Consider the following 20,941-nt stretch of genomic DNA (forward strand, 5'->3'; position numbering starts at 1 on the left):
AAAATTTTTAAAAAATTTTCTATAGAAATAAAATTTTGACAAAATTTTCTATACAAATAAAATTTCGAAAAAAATGTCTATAAAAATAAAATTTTTACAAAATTTTCTATAGAAATAAAATTTCGACAAAATTTTCTATAGAAATAAAATTTTGACAAAATTTTCTATAGAAATAAAATTTTGACAACATTTTCTTTAGAAATCAAATTTCGACAAAATTTTCTATAAAAATAAAATTTTGACAAAATTTTTTAAAGAAATAAAATTTTGACAAAATTTTCTATAGAAATAAAATTTCGACAAAATTTTCTATAAAAATAAAATTTTGACAAAATTGTTTATAGAAATAAAATTTTGACAAAATTTTCTATATAAATAAACTTTTGACAAAATTTTCTATAAAAATAAATTTTTGACAAAACTTTCTATAGAAATAAAATTGTTGACAAAATTTTCTATAGAAATAAAATTGTTGACAAAATTTTCTATAGAAATAAAATTTTCACAAAATTTTCAACAGAAATAAAATGTTGACAAAATTTTCTATAGAAATAATATTTTGACAAAATTTTCTATAGAAATAATATTTTGACAAAAATTTCTATAGAAATAAAATTTTGACAAAATTTTCTATAGAAATAAAATTTTGACAAAATTTTCTATACAAATAAAATTTCGAAAAAAATGTCTATAAAAATAAAATTTTTACAAAATTTTCTATAGAAATAAAATTTCGACAAAATTTTCTATAGAAATAAAATTTTGACAAAATTTTCTATAGAAATAAAATTTTGACAACATTTTCTTTAGAAATCAAATTTTGATAAAATTTACTATAGAAATAAAATTTTGACAAAATTTTCTATAGAAATAAAATTTAGACAAAATTTTCTATAGAAATAAACTTTTGACAAAATTTTCTATAAAAATAAAATTTTGACAAAACTTTCTATAGAAATAAAATTGTTGACAAAATTTTCTATAGAAATAAAATTTTCACAAAATTTTCAATAGAAATAAAATTTTGACAAAATTTTCTATAGAAATAATATTTTGACAAAAATTTCTATAGAAATAAAATTTTGACAAAATTTTCTATAGAAATAAAATTTTGACAAAATTTTCTATAGAAATAAAATTTTGACAAAATTTTCTATAGAAATAAAATTTTGACAAAATTTTCTATAGAAATAAAATTTTGACAAAATTTTCTATAGAAATAAAATGTTGACAAAATTTTCTATAAAAATAAAATTTTGACAAAATTTTCTATAGAAATAAAATTTTGACAAAATTTTCTATAGAAATAAAATTTTGACAAAATTTTCTATAGAAATAAAATTTTGACAAAATTTTCTATAGAAATAAAATTTTGACAAAATTTTCTATAGAAATAAAATTTTGACAAAATTTTCTAGTTAAGTTTCAATTTATGACAAGCGATTCAACGATTGTCTATAGACTCTTTTGTTTTTTGTTTTTTTAAGAAAGTTTTTTTTTAGCGTCAAAAGAATACATTTCTTTCAGTGTTTATATGATAAGTTATTGAATATTTTGTTAAATATTTTTATTCTATGAATAATATATAGAGCAATTTCTGAAGATGAGCTTGGACACCTGTAACTGAATAGCGTTTTTAATATGTTTATGTTAAAAACGAAAATAAAAATATAAATGAATGAAATTTTAATATGTAAAACCTTGACTAAAGTAAAATTCCTTGGATCCCAGTACAATATGTGTTGGTATAAATACAAACTTGAGATCTAACATAGGTAGTTATCAATATGTAGCACCCCCTATATTCACTAGAATGGTCACATTAACAGCCTGTTTCTGTATGTCGAACCAGCTCTATCGATCGACTGAAATGGAGACAAACAGCTGAATTTATAACCAAAAATCTGCTGTTTCTGTGCATTTCAGTCGATCGATAGAGCTCGTTCGACATACAGAAACAGGCTTTAAGTTTGTTTTTAGCTTCAAAACATAGTTTCATGTTCTCCTTGTCATTTCGAACTATTTGTTTGGAAATTTTCAAATCGAGCTCATTTTGATTTGACCCTAAAAAAATTCACCTGCTCTCATTACAATTTCAGATATCCTAATAAAAAACGTCTGGCTCGACATCTCGATCTTCACAATCCTTTGAAAGAAGTTATGTGTGATATTTGTGGCAAAGTTTTGCGCTCACGAAATTCATTGCAGAAGCATAAGGTTGCGGTGCACCAACCGAAACCGAAAAAGATTCCCGAGCAATGCACGTATTGCGGCAAATGGTATTCAACCCATGGTACATTGCAAACGCATGTCCTTAATATGCATGTGCATATCGATAAGGAGCATCGATGTGAAATTTGTGGTTTTGTGTCAACGACCCGAGAGGCCAAAAAGAAGCATATACGTTTCAAGCATAATTCCGTTAAGAGGCATAAATGTACAATGTGTGAGAAAGCTTTTAAGGTGCCTACATTATTGAAAGTAAGTGTGAATAGTTGCTAAAAGAAAAGTCGAGAATGAGCCAGTTTTTCTGAATACCTGATTATAAAATATCGTTTCGTAATGTACAAAAAAAATTATACTTTTCTCTGAATCGAAATTTTAATTAAATTAAGCATTTTTAAACGGAACCTCACAACGTAATCTAAAATTCAATTTCGAAGAAAAGAATTGTGTATAATTACTTTTACCCATCGAACCGATAAGATTTTATCTCGTATTAAGAAAAATTGTTCCATTCAAGTACACGCAAAGATGATTTCCTTTTATCCGAAACGAAATTTTAAACAATCATAATTTCTTTTTGTATTGATAGAATGTTCTTATAGGGAACATAAAAATTATCGCAAAAACAATCATTGCTATGTTTGTCATATATTTGGCTTTATTTATCCCAAAACGTAGCATTTACAACAAATGGAATTTTTGTGATTAAAATTTCGTTTCGGACAAAAGTTGCGTTAGCTTTCCTGTGGCGAAAGTTTTGTATTGTGCCGCCATTGAGTCACTAATTCGTTTCCTTCGTTTGCAGGAGCATATGGCTACCCATACTGGGGTTGATTTGTATAAATGTGCCTACTGTGAAACTACGTTTAAATCGAAATCGAATCGTTCCAATCACTGTAAACGTCATCATCCCTTGGAATTCGAGCAATCTCAGAGAGAACGCGCTTTGGCTTCTTCATATGTAGTTGAAATTGAAGTCTTAGAAGATGATATTCCGGATGATTATATGGCAGTGGAAAAGTTTGAAATTGAAGAAATTGATGATACTATGGATTATCTTGATTAAATTATTGTTTGCTAACATTTTTGAATTAAATAAAAAATTGCTTTAAAAATAAGAGAAATCCAAGGCAAAATAAACAATAAAACTGTATATGTGTACCTCTTCTAATAATTATGGTATTATTTATCTGCTGAAACAGATCAAGCAGTCTAAACAGCTACTACAGCTGTTTTGACTAAAAAAATTTTGCTGTTTTAGCAACACAAGGTAACTGATTAAGCGAACGTGTCTTGCTAACAATCCGTGAAGTTCATTTTATATCATATTTAAAAATTTTCGCTTTATATTTGAAGTTTAGGAGGTTCGGTTAGAAAAAATAATACATAGATTGTACGATGCCGTATAAAAAAACAAAAAAAAAAAAACTATAAAATTGAGTGGACGAATATTTTGTTTTCATCTTTCAATCTAGCTGATATGACAGTGGTGCACCCATAGAAAAATGTGTGCTAAACACATAAGTCGATGTCTGCCGGACGTCATTTGCTATTTCAATAAACAGTGACGGCTTTCTTTTTTTCAGCAGACTTTTTGCTGTGTCTACAAATAAATTTCTTTGGTTAAATTTCTAACGTTTATTTTAAGTGATCGAAACTATTTTACCTATTTTTTTTTGTGTGTAAAATATGAAACCCCAGCAAATATTTCTATACAAGTACTTCCAGTGTTGCTCTGTACGGTTTTGTTTTTTACTTCTTATGAAAGTCTCTTGAATAAGTTCAGGGGAAATTATTATTTTCTTTTTAGTTGGGTAAAAGTTCTTTTGAAAATGGAATAACTTGGTATATGAAATAACGTCTCGACTACTTCAAAAAAAGGTCTGAGTAAACTATTTGTTTTTTTAATTTTGAGACTTTGAAAATCGTATTAGAAAATTAACATTTTTGTGACAAGGGTGGAATTTCGTATATCAATGAGTGAAGACGGATTCGGTACCCAGCTAATGGTAAAAGCCCCATTCATATATATGTGAAATAAAGCTTTTTTGGCCCAATTGGCCAACTAACAGGTTGGCTGATAAGTCCCTGGTCTAACAAAGAAAAACACATTTTTTTTGTCAAAATTCCCTTCAAGAGCGATACAACGATTATAACGACCTTCCAATTTTTTGATACCATTTTGGTAGTCCTCCTTCGGTTTTGCCTCAAAATAGGCCTCAGTTTCGGCGATCACCTCTTCATTGCAGCCAAATTTTTTCCCTGCGAGCATCCTTTTGAGGTCTGAGAACAAGAAAAAGTCGCTGGGGGCCAGATCTGGAGAATACGGTGGGTGGGGAAGCAATTCGAAGCCCAATTCATGAATTTTTGCCATCGTTCTCAATGACTTGTGGCACGGTCCGTTGTCTTGGTGGAACAGCACTTTTTTCTTCTTCATATGGGGATTTCGGCCTTCAAACGCTCCAATAACGCCATATAATAGTCAATGCTGATGGTTTTTCCCTTCTCAAGATAATCGATAAAAATTATTCCATGCGCATCCCAGAGGCAATTACTTTGCCAGCGGACTTTTGAGTCTTTCCACGCTTCGGAGACGGTTCACCGGTCGCTGTCCAATTTTTTGATAGCATTTTGGTAGTACTCCTTCGTTTTTGCCTCAAAATAGGCCTCAGTTTCGGCGATCGCCTCTTCATTGCAGCCAAATTTTTTCCCTGCGAACAAGAAAAAGTCGCTGGGGGCCAGATCTGGAGAATACGGTGGGTGGGGAAGGAATTCGAAGCCCAATTCATGAATTTTTGCGATCGTTCTCAATGACTTGTGGCACGGTGCGTTGTCTTGGTGGAACAACACTTTTTTCTTCTTCATATGGGGATTTCGAACTTCAAACGCTCCAATAACGCCATATAATAGTCACTGTTGATGGGTTTTCCCCTTCTCAAGATAATCGATAAAAAGTATTCCATGCGCATCCCAAAAAACAGAGGCCATTACTTTGCCAGCGGACTTTTGAGTCTTTCCACGCTTCGGAGACGGTTCACCGGTCGCTGTCCACTAAGCCGACTGTCGATTGGACTCACGAGTGTAGTGATGGAGCCATGTTTCATCCATTGTAACATATCGACGGAAAAACTCGGGTATATTACGAGTTAACAGCTGCAAACGCCGCTCAGAATCATCAACACATTGTTGTTTTTGGTCAAATGTGAGCTCGCGCGGCACCCATTTTGCACAGAGCTTCCGCATATCCAAATATTGATGAATGATATGACCAACACGTTCCTTTGATATCTTTAAGGCCTCTGCTATCTCGATCAACTTCATTTTACGGTCATTCAAAATCATTTTGTGGATTTTTTGATGTTTTCGTCGGTAACCACCTCTTTCGGGCGTCCACTGCGTTCACCGTCCTCCGTGCTCATTTCACCACGCTTGAATTTTGCATACCAATCAATTATTGTTGATTTCCCTGGGGCAGAGTCCGGAAACTCATTATCAAGCCAAGTTTTTGCTTCCACCGTATTTTTCCCCTTCAGAAAACAGTATTTTATCAAAACACGAAATTCCTTTTTTTCCATTTGTTTTCACAATAACAAAAGTTGCTTCACAAAAGACGCTCTATCTCACAAACTAATTGACTTACAGACGTTAAATTTTGACACGAATCATTTGAAGGTTGGTACTATATAAAAATAATATGCATTTAATACTAGCGACGCCATCTATGTGTCAGACCGGGGACTTATCAGCCAACCTGTTAACTCAATGACAACGGCCCTCCTTTTTACAGCCGAGTCCGAACGGCATTTCAAATTGGGGTGAAACCTCTTAGAGAAGCTTTGAAATACTCAAAATGTTCACCAGTATTACTGAGAAGGCATAATCCATCGCTGAAAAAACTTTCGAATCTGGGATTGAACCCATGATCCTTGTATGCAACAAGGCGGGTATGCTACCCATTGCGTCACAGTAGCTCCCGTGGTAAGTGTAAGCGTCTTGCAAAAGATGTGATATTACGACAAAGTAAATATTCAAATTTATCCAACTCAATCTGTTATATACGACTCACATTGCCTTAGAATAATTCCATTGTTAAGTATATAAACATGAAAATTGTATTCGAAATTAAAATCATGTGTTCATTGCACTGCTTGTTTCTTTCACGTTTGGTTTATTCTGAAATTGGTCTATTATTTCTTCCATTACCATTTCAGATTTCCCTGTGAAATGTATTTGACTAGACATCTTGAGCGTCATTTTCCTACCAAAGAAGTTATTTGTGAGACCTGTGGCAAAGTTATACACTCGATTGACGCCCTTAAGCATCATATGCGTCGCGTACACGATAAAGTGTCTGAACAGTGCAACTATTGCGGCCAGTGGTATTCTAGCCGGGCGACAATGCGTCGTCATTTGCTTAACATGCACGTGCATGCGGATGAAGAACATCGCTGTGAGATTTGTGGCTTTGTGTCCTCTTCGAAGATGGCCAAAAAGCGCCATATCGAATTTAAACACAATCCCGAAAAGAAACATAAATGTACAATGTGCGATAAGGCCTTTAAAACGCCCACTTTATTGAAAGTAAGTTTCGATTCCATTTAGGTCTTGTATGTCCTAATTCATGATCATTAACTACTACTACTACTAATGTTGTTTTGTTCTTCCTTCCTTCTCTTTGTTGTTTTTTTATATTATTTTGTAGGAACATGTAGCCACCCATACTGGTGTGGATCTGTACAATTGTGCCTATTGTGAGGCCTCATTCAAATCCAAATCGAATCGTTCTACCCACTATAAACGTCATCATCCTACAGAATATATGGCCAATATGAGAAGACGTCCTTGTCCCAGTAGCATTACTAATTATGTCTAGTGAATCGAAATGAGAGATAATATTCAAATGAAAATTTAATTATGAAATTTTTAAATTAAATAAATAAATTAGTCGCAAGTCGGTAAAAAATTCAAATGTTTTGATTTTTTCATTTAAGTAAAGAAATAATTGCAAAATGTTTACCATCAACAAATATGAATAATATGGAAGAGAATATATTTAAAAATCTATGTGAACGTTTAATTGATAAATAGATTTATGCTAGGGAGTATAAAAAAAAATCGTTATCTACCATCCCTATGCCCCAAAACAATGTTCTGGCCAAAAACGAGGTTAATTTTTGAACTCATTAACAGATGTGACTGTTTTTATGTAAACCAAACCTAGATTTGTTTCTTGGCCCTCTAGAAATCACAGGGAGCCACCGTAATGCAATGGTTAGCATGCCCTCCTTGCATACATAGGGTTGTGGGTTCAATATCAGTGTCCACCGAACACCAGTGCTAAAATATGCCCTCTCAGTAATGCAGGTGTTAACTGAAGTCCAAATTTATTTGGTTTATTTTAGTGCCATTACCAAATGCTCTTAATATATTTGGGTTAATAATGTGAGCGCATAGAAGTATTAAATTTGGTATTAAACGAATGTAAATTTTCATTATATGTTGAGAGAATTAATTTTTTTTTTAAATTTTTGCATTTCTTCTTAAATATATTGGCAATTTTGTGTTAATTTGAGAAGCTATTGTTTGATTGGTACTTTCCCATGCTGGCTTGGGGAATATAGTTTGAGAGTCATTGGGAGAGTATTGATATCTAGAGAGTGAGTTAAAGCATTTGCAGCAATAGGATTGTTAATTTATATGTAATCAATACTCCACCAATTTGTAGACTGGCAAGCCTACACTCATAGCAAAAAAGTCTGCTAAAAACAGCAGTCGATGTCTGCTGTTATATTTTTGTACTTCAGGGTCTAAAGGGTGATACGGTCAAAATTTGGTCAATATAAACTTGACGTATTTCTTTCAATTTTGCATTTAAAAAACCTGAACACCCCTCATTTTGAAGGTGTGCGTGTAGAATGTTGCTCCTATTTTGATTTTGGAATTCACTCTTCAGTTGTCAAAATGCCGTCCAAGCAAGAAGAGCAGCGTATCAAAATTTTGCTCGCGCATCGCGAAAATCCGAGCTACTCGCACGCAAAGCTGGCAAAATCGCTAAAAGTTGCCAAATCAACCGTTCCAAATGTAATTAAAGTGTTTGAGGAACGTTTGTCGACAGCCAGGAAGTCTGGATCGGGGGGAAATCGAAAACCGGAAGCCGCTGAGACGACAAAGAGAGTTGCCGGTAGTTTCAAGCGAAACCCTAACCTCTCTCTACGAGATGCCGCAAATAAGCTGGGTGTATCGTCTACAACCGTGCATCGAGCCCAAAAACGAGCCGGACTATCGACTTACAAGAAGGTAGTGACTCCAAATCGCGATGATAAACAAAATACGACGGCCAAAGCGCGATCCCGGAGGCTGTACACGACGATGCTGACGAAGTTGGACTGCGTGGTAATGGACGACGAAACCTACGTCAAAGCCGACTACAAGCAGCTTTCGGGACAGGAGTTTTATACGGCAAAAGGAAGGGGAAAGGTAGCAGATATCTTCAAGCACATAAAACTGTCAAAATTCGCAAAGAAATATCTGATTTGGCAAGCCATCTGTACCTGTGGCTTGAAAAACAGCATTTTCATAGCTTCCGGGACTGTCAACCAAGAAATTTACGTGAAAGAGTGTTTGAATAAACGTCTGCTGCCTTTCCTGAAGAAACACGGTTGTTCCGTACTGTTTTGGCCGGATTTGGCATCTTGCCATTACGGTAAAAAGGCCATGGAGTGGTACGCCGCCAACAACGTGCAGGTGGTTCCCATGGACAAGAACCCTCCCAACACGCTAGAGCTCCGCCCAATTGAGAAATACTGGGCTATTGTCAAGCGGAACCTAAAGAAGACCAAAAAAACTGCTAAGGACGAGCAGCAGTTCAAGGCAAACTGGCTTTCTGCGGCGAAGAAGGTGGACAAGGTGGCTGTACAAAATCTGATGGCAGTGTCAGGCGTGAGGCCCGGCAATTCGGATTTGGAAAAGCGAAAGCCTAACTGAATATTTTTCCTAAATTTTATACTAATTGAACTTGAAAAAGAAATTTAATTTGATTTTTTAAATAAACGATTTCACCGATTTACACGCGTTTCCCCTTGACCAAATTTTAACCGTATCACCCTTTAATAACGAACAACAAATTATAAAATTTTTAGGTTATACATTTTTCCCCAAAGCATATTTAAAAACCAAAAGTAGTTTTTGGTATATTTTTCCGCTGTAATATACTTACAAGCTCCTAAATACGACCAGCAAATATTTTGTTTGCTGTTATACCTCAATTTGATAAATATTCACATTTTTGGGCAAATACTATAGATATTCATAAAATATTGTTATAATTGTGTTAGGATAGCTTCTAAGTTGAACATTTTATTTGTTTCAGCCAAACTAAAACGTGTTGTAGTGTAATCGAGGTTAAAAAATAGCAGACAATGTTTACTATTTCAGCAAACGGTGACTGCTTTCACTTTTTCAGCAGCCTTTTTGCTGTTTTAGCAGGCTTTTCTGCTATCCCTACTAACTAATTATTTTGGGTGTAAACAATTAATATTTTTTAATAAAATGCTGTTTACATACACTCATAGAAAAAGTCTGCTAAAACAACAGCAGTCAGTGCTTGCTGTTATATTTTTGTAATTTCCGGTTTAAAATATTACCCAGTGTATTTACAAAAAATTTAAAATAGTTTTTTGTATAATTCTGTCCTAAAATATCATTAGAAGCTCCAAAATGCAATCAGCAATCATTTTGTTTGCTATTATGACTTAATTTGAGAAATATTCAAATACAAAACAAATTCTTAATGTAATATTTTTATTGTGTTACGACAGCCCCTAGTTCAACTTTTTTTGTGTGGTTCAACCAATCTTATACATGTTGACGGGTAATCGAGTTTCAAAAATAACAGACTATGTTTGCTATTTGAGCAAAACAGTAACTGCTTTCCCTTTATCGGCAAACTTTCTGATATTTTAGCAGACTTTGCTGCTGCTGTGTCTACTAAGAAATTTCTTTGAGTGTACAATCTTTAATCATCAGCTTCTACATTTGTGTGCTTCTACAATTGTGTTCCGGAACTACTTCCCTGTAGGAAATTGAGGTGACTTTAAGTTAATAAATTGTTAGTCATAACCGAGCCACATGTGACTCAAAACCTGACTCATTTCCCATGTAAAATCCTATTCAGTTTTAACACGTGTTGTCATTGGAACGAGTCGGTTCTCACTCATCCTTGCATAAGTTTCAGTTAACCAAAAGTTAACTCAAAATGAATTAGCTTTTGGATGATAATATATAAGCGCATTTAAAGTTAGCTAATAACTGATTAGTTTATGGTGAGCTCTCTGGTTAATAAAATATTTTTTAATTATTATTTCCATTCATTTTATTCTGAAATAATCAAAAACATATTCAGTCTTTGTAACCATATTACAAGAAATAAAATGTAAAATATAATATAACGCAAATATAAGTTCTATTAATATAAGGCTTGATTGCTGTTGTTGTAACAGTTTGTTGTGATTTCATCCATTTTTATGCCTTTTGGTACTTAAGGAACTCTGCGTTTAAGTTGTTGATCTGGTGGTGAGTCGGGTAGGTTTAGCTTGGCAAGCGAAAAGATGTTGCGTGTCACGTGGCACTTGACTTGAGCGTCCGATCCCACGGCAGCGGGTTCTTTGTAGCGGATTGGCCCGATGGTTCCTATTCATCGGCCAGCGGCTGCCACATCAGTATATGAGTTTTGCCTTAATTTCTTTCGCTTTCATTTCCTTTGAGATTTTGTTGTAGACGTTGATTGCAAGTGGGCTTCATCAGGAACTCCAAAAGGCTTGAAAGCATATGTCAATGGCTTCCCTGGATCTTTACCTCCATTACAAACAATTTCATCTAATAGATAACAATAATCTATATAAGAAAATAATAAATTGATTTACTACCATACCCAATAAACATCAAACGGTCCATTAAAATTTTTTTGTTGGGTGTTTCCATTTATTCCTTCAATGTTACCCCAATTATACATAAAAAATTTCAATTATTAAGTTGCATTTTAGTTATGCATTTAAGTGTTACTTACCGCAATCCATCGGAAAAAATTTTTTGTAATCAAAAGCTAAACTGAAATGTATATAAAAAATCCAAATGACATTTATGGCCGTAAATGTATTTGTTTGTTTACTTATTTGATTTTTTCTATGACTTTATTTTGCTTACAGAGGCATTAGTTTTGAGTGGGTAAAAAGGTAACTCAGTTCTGATCGAGAAGAAGTGAGTTTGAACAATATTCAATTGACTCAAGGCTGCATAATTATTGAGTTAACTAGAAGTCACCTCAAATTAGTTAGTAATAAGTTAGTTTGATTTTGAGTGAGTTCAGCAAATTCCTACAGGGTTTTAATATGAAATATTTTAAAATCTATATATGTATAAGTGAATAACTACAATAAAAGTAAACACTAACACTGTGTGTACACAGTGTTTCGTGAAAAAATTTTCACGAAAAATTTTCCTATTAAAAAATATTTAATTAAAATTTCAAAAAAAAAATATTTAATTAAACATTTAATTGATTCGACAAATTTTTTAATTGGAACAAAAGTCAATCACAAAAAGTAAAAAATATCAATTAATTTTTTAATTGGATCACTTAATTTTTCTATTGACTTTCAATTAATTTTTTTAATTGATACTCTGTGATTGAAGACATTTCAATTAAAAATTGATTGGATAAATTAATTTCGTGCTTGAAGACAAAAAAAATTTTTGTGTGTAGTAAGAAATTATCATTGGTACCATAGGTACTATTGCTGCTCACTGCATTGGTAGCGTCAGTCGAAGTCAGCTACCGAAAGAAGTTTCCTCTTGTCTCCTTTGGGTTGTCCTTGAAAAATAATTTTCAAAAAATATATATAACTGTTTGTGATGAAATATTAGATAAAAATCAAAAGATGCACATTACATACATTATGTCATATAATTTACAAAAATATTAGGATTAAATCTTAGAAATGCTTCAATTAATAAAAACAGACAGATATTAGATAATAGTTTTTTTTTTGCATTCAATTTTCCCGAGCACCCTTGTTACATTGATATTTTATCTCATTGCTATTACAGATTTCCCTGTGAAATGTATTTAATTAGGCATGTTAAACACCATAATCCTCCCAAAGAATTCGTTTGTGATACCTGTGGCAAAGTCTCTCACACACTTCATGCCTTACTCATACACAAACAAAGGGTTCACGCCCCCAAAGTACCCGAACAATGCCAGTACTGTGGCAAATGGTATTCAACCCGTTGGACCCTTAAGAGTCATGTCTTAAATATGCATGTACGTGCCGATCAAGAGCATCGTTGTGAGATTTGTGGTTTTGTCTCCACATCCAAGACGGCCAAGAGACGTCATAAACAATTCAAACATAATCCGGAAAAGCGTCACAAATGTACAATGTGTGAAAAAGCTTTTAAAACGCCCACTTTATTGAAAGTAAGTCCCGTTTGTGGAGTTATTCTCCATAGATCTTGTTTTTCTTGATGTATATTTACATGTATATCCATTGATGTGTTTACTAATTGTGGCTTCTTGCAGGAGCATACGGCTATACATACTGGCATTGATTTATATAGCTGTGCCTACTGTGAGGCCACATTCAAATCGAAGTCGAACAGATCTACCCATTATAGACGTCGCCATCCACACGCAGAGAAGAAACATGATTGCCACAATCATATTCGAAGAGCAAAATAATATGATAGCAGCTATTTTTGCGGCGACCATGTAACATTTTAACCTGCAACCATGTTGGCTCAGTGAACATGGTTCTATGAAAAATATAATTGTCCTCATCTAAAATGTTATTATATTGATAAAAATAATTTTGTTTCCATTAAAAGACAATGGTCACGATCTAAAATGTTATGTTATTCGTCAAAAATGTTTTTCTTCTAGTTAAAAGAACATGGTCACAACCTAAAATGTTTTGATTTTTATGAAAAAACTTTTTTCGTCGTCGAAAAAAGGACGCCACTTGAGAAAAGAAAACACAAAATCAACTTTATTTATTTGTTTTTATTTATTTATAAACTAATTCATTGTTTATTTGTATTTATAATGTTGTGCAAGCAAACTTCACATATTTTTACACACTCTAGTTTGGTTCAATTTCAACAATAAGAAATCATTCCATATTTACTTCGTGCCCATCAAATGTACAAACACAGACATCATATAACTGCAAATAAAAATAAATTATACCATATGTCAAAATGCAGAACAAAAACCAGGTACATTTGTTTCAATTACACTTTCCTTTTTTGTATTCACATAAAACCACGTGCCATTTCTGAATAAATAAATTAACACAAAACACAGTAAATCCGTATTCTCCGTCCATTCCAAGAAACAATCAACACACGACTGACGCGCAAAATGAAAATCGTGTGTACCTGCTCAATGTTTTTATAAAATTCTTGTCGCTGCAAAAAAATTAAAAAAATTAAATGGTCACGAAAACAATGTACATGGTCTTTATGGCCATGTAATGCTTGTAGACATATCTATACGTAAACTATAAAAATACTTTTTTCTTTGCAAAAAAGTAAAAAAAATTGAATGGTCAGGTACATGATTTTCCTGACCATATAATGGTCTCAAATTCTATCATTTAAATAATAGAACATGTTTGCGGCATTTGAGAACCATTTAAATGCTTATTGCCAACATATATTTTTCTCCGCTCGAAAATTATTTTTACAAAGACAAAATACATGGTTTTCGCGACAATTAAATACTCTAAATAAGCATTAAATGGATGCGGCAACCATGTCCAAACATGTTTTTTCTGTGCGTGCAGTGGAGTATAATGCTAATATGATAAGACGTGAACGTCCTACAGCCATACCAAATTATACAACGTTATAAAAATAGTGTTGTTTTTATATTTAGGCACAAAATTTGTTTATTTTTTAGCTTTTCAATAAAATTGTGAAATTCCTATCTTACGTGGTGGATTTATCTTAAAATATAAACAAAAATATTTGAATCTTGTGATTAATTTTACCAGGCTTTGTTCTCATTCGGTTTGCTCCTATAGCGCTTTCGTCGTCCTTACCATTTCACAGTCCTTTTTGTTCATCAGCCATTCATTCCTTTAACACATGTTAACGGCCTACTATTTATAGCCTACTTTTAGGCTTTTTGGGATAAGTCGTTCATTGTGATACATAACGCCAGTCGGACTCAGCTACTAAAAGGAGATCCCTTATTATTGTTTTGGGAAAAGAATCAGGTTGAATCATTGATGAGAGATAATTGAGATGCAAAACAAACATTAAAACTAATGGCGTTTTCGATTCGCAAAAAATATGTTGCCTTGGTGTTACCCTACTTTTTTCCTCATTGCATTTTCGACCAAATAATAGCGTTATTCCAAAGTTATTGTTAATTCCTAATATTGTGAGAGATACAGGATCCAACATCTATCACAGTATCCTTCATATTTTGCTATAAATTTCGATAATGTTGCACCTTTTTTCACAATCGAAATCGCCATAAGTGTTGCCTTTAAGCCTAGGTTAGGTTAGGTATAGTGGCAGCCCGTTATTTTATGCTCAATTAGACTATTCAGTCCATTGTGGTATCGCAAGTGGTGAACTTCTCTCTTTCTGTGTGGGTCAAGTGTACAGCTATCGTATGCAAAGTTAGGAGATTTTTAAAAAATATAATTAACAGATTTTGAAATTTTAATGTGTTTTTAAAATATTTTGCACACTTTATTGAGCAAAATCAGTTGAATATGCCACGAAATAAGATTTTTTAAAACTATCTAAAATTTTAACCAAAAATTCTTGTCTGGTGTATATTTTTAGGAGTTGTTTTTTATTCGACATTCTGCTGTGATTTTCCTGCAAAATAGGATTAGTTTATGATTCCTGTCTGAAGATAAAAACCAGAAAAAACCAGTTGTTGACATTTTCCGATGGGAAATTCCAAAAGTTTTTCTCACGTGTGAGCCGAAAACCCTATCTTTTGGAGAGGTGTGAAGAATGTGTGCTGTGTGGGAGCCACCGTGGTGCAATGGTTAGCATGCCCGCCTTGCATACACAAGGTCGTGGGTTTGATTCCTGCTTCGACCGAACACCAAAAATTTTTTCAGTGGTGGATTATCCCACCTCAGTAATGCTGGTGACGTTTCTGAGGGTTTCAAAGCTTCTCTAAGTGGTTTCAGTGCAATTTGGAACGCCGTTCGGACTCGGCTATAAAAAGTAGGTCCCTCGTCATTGAGCTTAACATGGAAGTTCACCGATGTGGTATCACAATGGACTGAATAGTCTAAGTGAGCCTGATACATCGGGCTGCCACCTAACCTAACCATGTGTGCTGTGTGGTGTACAGTGCGATGAGACTCATAAAAGGCATGATTATAGGATGGGGGTATATGAACTTTGTCATTCCGTTTGTAACAAAACGAAATATTGCTCTAAGACCCCATATAGTATATATATTCTTGGTCGTGGTGAAATTCTGAGTCGATCTAAGCATGTCCGTCCGTCCGTCTGTTGAAATCACGCTAACTTCCGAACGAAACAAGCTATTGACTTGAAACTTGGCACAAGTAGTTGTTATTGATGTATGGTCGGATGGTATTACAAATGGGCCACATCGGTCCACTTTTACGTATAGCCCCCATATAAACCGACGCTCAGATTTGGCTTGCGGAGCCTCTTGGAGGAGCAAAATTCCGATCCGGTTGAGATTTGGTACATGGTGTTAGTATATGGTCTCTAACAACCATGCAAAAATTGGTCCACATCGGTCCATAATTATATATAGCCCTCATATAAACCGATCCCCAGATTTGGCTTGCGGAGCCTCTAAGAGAAGTAAATTTCATCTGATTCGGCTGAAATTTGGTACATGGGATTAGTATATGGTCTCTAATAACCATGCAAAAATTGGTACACATCGGTCCATAATTATATGTAGCCCCCATATAAACCGATCCCCCGATTTGGCTTACGGAGCCTCTAAGAGAAGCAAATTTCATCCGTTTCGGCTGAAATTTGGTACATGGGGTTAGTATATGGTCTCTAACAACCATGCAGGAATTGGTCCATATCGGTCCATAATTATATGTAGCCCCCATATAAACCGATCCCCCGATTTGGCTTACGGAGCCTCTAAGAGAAGCAAATTTCATCCGATTCGACTGAAATTTGGTACATGGGGTTAGTATATGGTCTCTAACAACCATGCAGGAATTGGTCCATATCGGTCCATAATTACATATAGCCCCCATATAAACCGATCCCCAGATTTGGCTTGCGGAGCCTCTAAGAGAAGCAAATTTCATCCGATTCGGCTGAAATGTATATTAACCGATCCCCAGATTTGACCTCCGGAGTCTCGTGAATGAGCAAAATTCATCCGATTCGGTTGAAATTTGGTACGTGGTTTTAGTATATGGTATCTAACAACCATGCAGGAATTGGTCCATATCGGTCCATAATTATGTAGCCCCCATATAAACTGATCCCTAGATATGAACTCCGGAGCCACTTGGAAGAGCAAAATTCACCCGATCCGGTTGAAATTTGGTATGTGGTCTATAGTTATATATAGCCGATCCCCAGAAATAATCTACCAAATTTTTATTTCTATAGAAAATTTTGTCAAAATTTTATTACTATAGAAAATTTTGTCAAAAATTTGCGCTTGCCGCTAACAACCATGCCAAAATTGGGTCATATCGGTCTATAGTTATATATAGCCGATCCCCAAAAATAATCTACCCAATTTTTATTTCTATAGAAAATTTTGTCAAAATTTTATTACTATAGAAAATGTTGTCAAAATTGTATTACTATAGAAAATTGTGTCAAAATTTTATTACTATACAAAATTTTGTCAAGATTTTATTTTTATAGAAAATTTTGTCAAAATTTATTTCTATAGAAATTTTTGTCAAAATTTTATTTCTATAGAAAATTTTGTCAAAATTTTATTTCTATAGAAAATTTTGTTGAACTGAATTATATACGTATTTAATCGGCTTTTTATTGTTTAATGTATAGACTAACTTACAATTGAGAAGACGGTGTTACGAAGTTTTAAGATACCTTGCCATCGGCAAGTGTTACCGCAACCCAAGTAATTCGATTGTGGATGACAGTCTTTGGTACAAGTTTCTATGCAATCCATGGTGGAGTGTACATAAGATTCGGCCTGGCCGAACTTAGGGCCTTATATACTTGTTTCACTTGATAAAGGAAATTTTGTAATTTGAAGGAAAACAATTGGAGTTTTAAATTGGGCCATACGAAGTTCAAGGTAGGCACACATGTGGTAAAATTTACAAATTTTAAAAAATTCTGAACTTTTTACGAGGAAATAAAAGTTTAGTTTAAAAATTATTAAAGTCACGGAAACGTTCTCAAAATATAGAGATAGAGTTGGCTTCAGTGCCCTAGAGGGTTCGGGTTTTTAAGTGTAGGGCCCTCCATTTATATAGTTATAAAAGTAAAATTTGGCTAAACTCGAACATAATCCACACTTTTACTGTGAAACTTAGCGCATGGCCACACTAGACAACTATTTGCGCAAAATGAGTGTCCAACTCTTTGACTACTGTGGCGACGAATTCTTTTTGGATTTCTGTCAAATATTTGCCTAGTGTGACCATACCCTTAGCCTATTGCTCAGAAGAAAAGGCATTTTATTACACCAAAAAAGTTATTCGTTTCAGCTGAAAAAGGGGAAAGCAGCAAAAGGTTATTTGTTTCACCTGAAAAAAGGAGAGCAGACCCAGTTGAGAAAACAGCAAAATTACAGTTAGAAAAATACATGCAAAATCTGGGTAATTCACAGTTCTAAAATTAATTCTATATATAGTTTGAAAAGATGATCGAACACGGCTAAGCTTATACGTATGTCATTCACTTTTTATAATTGTTTCTAAACTCTCTTCACATCAAAGAAATTTGTCCTTAATATAGTGAAATTAGTTATATCTAAAATTTTAGATAACATAGACGTTGTTCTTACATAAATAATTTTTTAAGATTCCGTTTTAGTTTTTCGCTTCAATAGCATTTCTCATTTTACTAAATTTTATACATTTTACAGATTTTCATGTGAGGCCTATTTGACTAGACATCTACAATATCACAATCCTATACAGGAATTCATATGTGATACTTGCGGCAAAATTGCCCATTCCCTTGATAGTTTAAAGAAGCACAAAACAAAAGTCCATACACCAAAGATACCCCAACAATGTCAATATTGTGGCAAATGGTATTCTAGCCAGTGGTCAATGCGAAAGCATCTCGTTAATATGCATGTATTGGCCGATCAGGAACATGTATGTGAGATATGTGGTTTTGTATCGTCAACGAGAACGGCCAAGAGGCAACATATACAATTCAAACATAATCCGGAAAAGAAGCATAAATGTTCAATGTGTGAGAAGGCCTTCAAGACACCCACTATGCTCAAAGTAAGCCTTTGTCTCTCTCTTTCTCTAAATTTCAATCCAAATTAACACATTTTTGAATTATTTATGGCTACTTGCAGGAGCATACGGCTATTCATACCGGTGTTGATTTGTATAAATGTGACTTTTGTGATGCTTCATTTAAATCGAAATCGAATCGTTCTACCCACTATAAACGTCATCACCCTACAGAATATGTACCAAATATGACAAGACGTACACGACCTACAGCAATAACAAATTATGAGGACATAATAACGAATTCTACCAAATAACTAAAATTAGTTTTTGTGATAAATTATAACCAATAAAAAATGTATATATAGTCCATATTCAAAATAACACTTTATTGAAGGAATTTGTATGGGAAAAGTAGGTTTAAAGTTCATTTTAACTTTTTTGAATATGGTGTTTAAAGTTTATATTGATGTTACTTTGCTTGCCAGAGGAAAGATATATGATCTAATTATTTTTTTAATTGAAAATGTTCTACTGTTTCAATCGACACTGCTTGCCTTTTTCAGCAGACAAAAACTGCTGAAACTACTAATTTTATAGTGTTGTTACACTTTTGACAAAATGTTCTCTGGAAATACAATTTACACAAAATTTTTTTCTAGAAATAAAATTTTGAAAAAATTTTCTATAGAAATAAAATTTTGAAAAATTTGCCTATATAAATAAAGTTTTGACAAAATTTTCTATAGAAATTAAATTTTTATAAAATTTTCTATAAAAATAACATTTTGACGAAATATTCCATAGAAAAAAAATGTGACAAAATTTTCTATACAAATAAAAGTTTGAAAAAAATTTTCTTTATAAATAAAATTTTAACAAAATTTCCTATGGAAATAAAATTTTGACAAAATTTTCTATAGAAATAAAGTTTTGACAAAATTTTCTATATAAATAAAATTTTTACAAAATTTCCTATGGAAATAAAATTTTGACAAAATTTTCTATAGAAATAAAATTTCGACAAACTTTTTTTCTAGAAATAAAATTTTGAAAAAATTTTCTATTGAAGTAAAATTTTGACAAAATTTTCTATAGAAATAAAAATTTGACCAAATTGTCTATAGAAATAAAATTTTTACAAAATTCTCTATAGAAATAACATTTAGACAAACATTTTTTCTAGAAATAAAATTTTGAAAAAAAAAATCTATAGAAATAAAATTTTGACAAAATTTTCTATAGAAATACAATTTTGTCAACATTTTCTATAGAAATAAAATTTTGACAAAATTTTCTATAGAAATAAAATTTTGTCAAAATTTTCTATAGAAATTAATTTTTTACAAAATTTTCTATAAAAATAACATTTGTATATATGAAAAACTTCCCTATATAAATAAAGTTTTGACAAAATTTTCTATAGAAATTAAATTTTTACAAAATTTTCTATCAAAATAACATTTTGACGAATATTCCATAGAAAAAAAGTTTGACAAAATTTGCTTTATAAATAAAATGTTGACAAAATTTTCTATAAAAATAAAATTTTACAAAATTTTCTCTAGAAATAAAATTTTACAAAATTTTCTCTAGAAATAAAATGTTGACAACATTTTCTATAAAAATACAATTTTGACAAAATATTCCATAGAAATAAACTTTTGACAAAATTTTCTATATAAATAAAATTTTAACAAAATTTCCTATGAAAATAAAATTTTGACAAAATTTTCTATAGAAATAAAATTTTGACAAAATTTTCTATAGAAATAAAATTTAGACAAACATTTTTTCTAGAAATAAAAATTAGACCAAATTTTCTATAGAAATAAAATTTTTACAAAATTCTCTATAGAAATAAAATTTAGACAAACATTTTTTCTAGAAATAAAATTTTGAAAAAATTTTCTATAGAAATAAAATTTTGACAAAATTTTCTATAGAGATACAATTTTTTCAACATTTTCTATAGAAATAAAATTTTGACCAAATTTTCTATAGAAATAAAATTTTGACAAAATTATCTATAGAAATAAAATTTTGACAAAACTTTCAACATTTTCTATATAGATAAAATTTTGACAAAATTTTCTATAGAAATAAAATTTTGACAAAATTATCTATAGAAATAAAATTTTGACAAAATTTTCTATAGAAATAAAATTTTGACAAAATTTTCTATAGAAATAAAATTTTGACAAAATTTTCTATAGAAATAAAATTTTGACAAAATTTTCTATAGAAATAAAATTTTGACAAAATTTTCTATA

At 32.2% G+C, this 20,941-nt stretch overlaps 1 protein-coding gene and 1 long non-coding RNA gene across 9 annotated transcripts in view; one reads left to right on the plus strand and one right to left on the minus strand.

Moving 5' to 3' along the window:
• Positions 1–20,941, plus strand: part of LOC142238735 (uncharacterized) — a 109,874-nt gene that overhangs the window by 78,456 nt on the left and 10,477 nt on the right. The window contains exons 3-5 of one of the 8 annotated variants that reach the window (XM_075310461.1): positions 12,331–12,703; positions 12,806–12,911; positions 14,067–14,275. The exons of 4 other annotated variants lie outside the window; for them this stretch is intronic. In XM_075310461.1, the coding sequence (XP_075166576.1) occupies positions 12,331–12,703; positions 12,806–12,911; positions 14,067–14,137 (550 nt within the window). In that variant the 3' untranslated portion in view covers positions 14,138–14,275. Of the gene's footprint in view, positions 1–2,099; positions 2,482–3,031; positions 3,378–6,437; positions 6,808–6,928; positions 7,196–12,330; positions 12,704–12,805; positions 12,912–14,066; positions 14,276–18,340; positions 18,714–18,790; positions 19,055–20,941 lie in introns of those variants that run through there. 3 more of the 8 variants (XM_075310455.1, XM_075310463.1, XM_075310447.1) reach the window with 3 other exon arrangements.
• On the minus strand, positions 13,268–13,690 carry LOC142241395 (uncharacterized). The gene is made up of 2 exons (XR_012723614.1): positions 13,520–13,690; positions 13,268–13,448 (listed from the first exon to the last, which is right to left on the minus strand). It is a non-coding gene; the product is annotated as an uncharacterized LOC142241395 (long non-coding RNA).

The sequence above is a fragment of the Haematobia irritans genome, chromosome 5 (genome assembly GCF_050003625.1).
Source record: "Haematobia irritans isolate KBUSLIRL chromosome 5, ASM5000362v1, whole genome shotgun sequence".
Classification (NCBI taxonomy): domain Eukaryota; kingdom Metazoa; phylum Arthropoda; class Insecta; order Diptera; family Muscidae; genus Haematobia; species Haematobia irritans.